Genomic DNA, 2,818 nt, shown 5'->3' with positions numbered 1-2,818 from the left:
CCGGCAGCCGGAGGGGGGACCTGAGACGCGCGCACCGGCTTTCTCTTTGGGGCAAGGGCTTCGTGTTCAAGGGGAGCAAAGGCAGAGACCAAGGACCCCTCCCTCCGAGGCCACACAGTTGGGGGGCCGCTAGGTTGGGGAGGGGCACCGGGAGGTGGAAAGACGGGTCAGACGGGTCGGGGCCAGGCCGGCGGAGTCAGGACCGGAGTCAGGACCGGGTCTCCCTGGACAGCACCCGGTTGGCCCCCACCAGCCGGGGAGCTCAGGGGTCCTCCCTCGGGGTCGGCCCAGGGACACCACGGCCCCGGAACCGCCAGGCTCCGGCCACAGATTTCCCGCCGCCTCCGCTCTGACTGTCCCTCCCAGACGCCGCCGCCTCCAGGCGGCCCTCCTGACTTCACCCGGGGACCGGACGGCGCTCCAGGCTCAGCCCGGGCCGGGGTTGCGCACCCGGAATCCCTGAGCCACTCTGGTCCCTTTAAATCTGCAGTTTTAAATCCTTCGGCCTCCGGTTTCCATGACGACGACGTCGGACGGGGGAGGGGGGAGGGGGTGAAGGGAGGGGGGGGATCCCGGACAGGGCCGGGGAGCGCATGCGCGGTGCGCGCTGAACGCAACGCGTCTCCCCCAGTCGCCCGCGCTGCGTTCACGGGGTCCCCGACCGCGGTAAGGGCGGGTCCGCGGGGCCGGGGGCCGGGGGGCCGCGGGGGGGGGTCTGAGGGAGGGGGTTCGGGGCCAGTGTTCGCAGGCTGAGGTCGGGTGATGGGGCGCGAGGTGGGGGTTCGCGGACCGGGGGCTCGCGGGTCCCGGGAGGGGCGGGGGCCGCAGCGGAGCGGGGGCGAGGCGGGCGCACGGACCCTCCCGCGCGTTGCAGGGCCGCCGCCCCCTCCGCTCGGCCATGGCGCCCCCGTCCCCGCGCCGCCCCCCGAGGCCGCTGCTGCTGCTGCTGCTGCTGAGCGCGGCGCTGCTGGGCGCCCAGGCCCGCGCCGAGCCCGCCGGGAGCGCCGTCCCCGCGCAGAGTAGGTGCCGCGGGGCCCGTCCCCGTCCTGGTCCCCGTCGTGCCCGTCCCCCGTCCCCCGTCCCGGTCCCCGTCCCCGTCGTGCCCGTCCCCCGTCCCCCGTCCCCGTCCCCGTCGTGCCCGTCCCGGTCCCCGTCCCCGTCGTGCCCGTCCCCCGTCCCCCGTCCCGGTCCCCGTCCCCCGTCCCGGTCCCCGTCCCCCGTCCCAGTCCCCGTCGTGCCCGTCCCCCGTCCCCGTCCCGGTCCCCGTCGTGCGTGCGGGAGGCCGCGCCTCGCTTTGTTCCCGGCGTCCCCGTGCCCCGCCCGCCTCCCGCCTCCCTGGCCGCCCCTTCGGTGGGGGGTGCGGGTGGAGGGTGGGGGGCGGAGGCCCGCTGCTCGGGGATCGAGCACGGGGCCCCCCGCTGACCCGCCCCCGCAGGCCGCCCGTGCGTGGACTGCCACGCGTTCGAGTTCATGCAGCGCGCCCTGCAGGACCTGCGGAAGACGGCCTACAGCCTGGACGCGCGGGTGAGGTCTCCCCGCCCCGCTCCCAGCACAGCGCCCTCCTCCGGCTCCGCTCACCCGGCACACGGGTCCCTGCCCCCGGCCCGGCCCCCCCCCCCCCGGCCCGGCCCGGCCCCCGGCCCGGCCTTCCCCTGGCGGGCAGAGAGGAAACGGGGGACCTGGTGGGGGGAGCGCGGTGCCGGGCACGTGGGTGGGCTTGGGCAGGGTGGTCTGGGAGGGAGGCTGCGTGCGCAGGCCGCTGGGTCCCCGAGACAGGGCAACCCCGAGTGCGGAGTGAGCAGGGAGCCCCAGCAGAGTGTGACAGGCACCACCCCTCCTGGGGCAGGGTTCCCGGAAGCGGGAAGGAGGGGAGGCCCGGCCGCTGCCGAAGGGCCCGGACTGAGACCTGCAGGCCCCGGGGTCTGAGGCCCCCCCACACCCACCTGAGGGGGAGGGCTGGCGGGCTGGCGGCTGGAGGAGTTGGAGAAGCAGGAAAAGTGATCTCCGTCCCCGCCGGCGTGGCTCAGTGGCTGGGGGTCGAGCTGTGAGCCACGAGGTCACGACACGCCCGGGTTGCAGGCTGCACCCCCAGGGTGGCACGCAGCAGGCAGCCCATCAGTGATCCTCTCACCATTGACGTTTCTCTCTCCTCCGAGGGATGTGGGGGTGCAGAGCCCCCGCCAGGACCTGCGGGGGGAGCGGGGAGACGGGGGCGGGGGCGGGAGGAATTCAGGAGGGAGCGGGGCCGCAGCAGAGGGTCCCGGCAGTAAGTGGGTGCGGACCGGCAGGGGGCCCGGGAGAGGAACTGCCGGTGGGTTTGGGAGGAGCCAGGAGGTGGCGCACCCCTGGGGGGGGCGGGGTGTGACGTCACACCCTGACGTCCCTGTTGCTTTTCAGACGGAGACCCTCCTGCTGCAGGCGGAGCGCCGGGCCCTGTGCGCCTGCTGGCCCGCGGGGCGCTGAGGCCCCGCCCGCTGCCCCCCAATAAACGCCCCGCCCGGTGCCGGTGTCCTGTCTCCTGCTCTGGCCGCGCCGTCCCGGCAGCCCTGCTCGGGCCTCTCCCTGGGCCTCGATTTCCCAGCTTCCACGTGGGTGAGGCCCTCCGGGCGCTGTCCCATGAGGGCGCCAGTGCTGAGCAGGGACACGCATGTCCCGCCCCTCGGGTGGCCCCGCACCCACTCAGCGAGTCCGCCTCGGGCACCTGCCTCCTGCCCGCCGGCCTGTGTTGGGGTCGGAGCCCTCTGCGCTCGGTGCGGTGGCGTCGCCCGAGGCTTCCGGAGGCCCAGCCGGTGGCCACGGAGCCCTGGGACCTGCCACA

At 75.7% G+C, this 2,818-nt stretch overlaps 1 protein-coding gene across 1 annotated transcript; it reads left to right on the top strand.

Annotated features, from left to right (window-relative positions):
* Positions 1-586: 586 nt before the first annotated feature.
* On the top strand, positions 587-2,496 carry C2H4orf48 (chromosome 2 C4orf48 homolog). Its single transcript, XM_054724281.1, has 4 exons — positions 587-666; positions 875-1,019; positions 1,436-1,524; positions 2,398-2,496. The coding sequence occupies exons 2-4, from the start codon at positions 899-901 to the stop codon at positions 2,461-2,463; spliced, it is 276 nt and encodes a 91-aa protein (XP_054580256.1). The 5' UTR covers positions 587-666; positions 875-898; the 3' UTR covers positions 2,464-2,496.
* Positions 2,497-2,818: the final 322 nt, after the last annotated feature.

This window comes from Eptesicus fuscus, chromosome 2 (assembly GCF_027574615.1).
Source record: "Eptesicus fuscus isolate TK198812 chromosome 2, DD_ASM_mEF_20220401, whole genome shotgun sequence".
Taxonomy (NCBI): Eukaryota; Metazoa; Chordata; class Mammalia; order Chiroptera; family Vespertilionidae; genus Eptesicus; species Eptesicus fuscus.
The sequence above is the reverse complement of the archived record's forward strand: the minus strand, read 5'-3'. Positions and strand labels throughout refer to the sequence as shown.

Coding starts and splice junctions, on each gene's coding strand:
- C2H4orf48 (XM_054724281.1), top strand. CDS start 899: ATGGCGCCCCCGTCCCCGCGCCGCCCCCCGAGGCCGCTGCTGCTGCTG. Junction 1,020..1,435: donor GAGCGCCGTCCCCGCGCAGA/GTAGGTGCCGCG, acceptor CCGCCCCCGCAG/GCCGCCCGTGCGTGGACTGC. Junction 1,525..2,397: donor CCTACAGCCTGGACGCGCGG/GTGAGGTCTCCC, acceptor GTTGCTTTTCAG/ACGGAGACCCTCCTGCTGCA.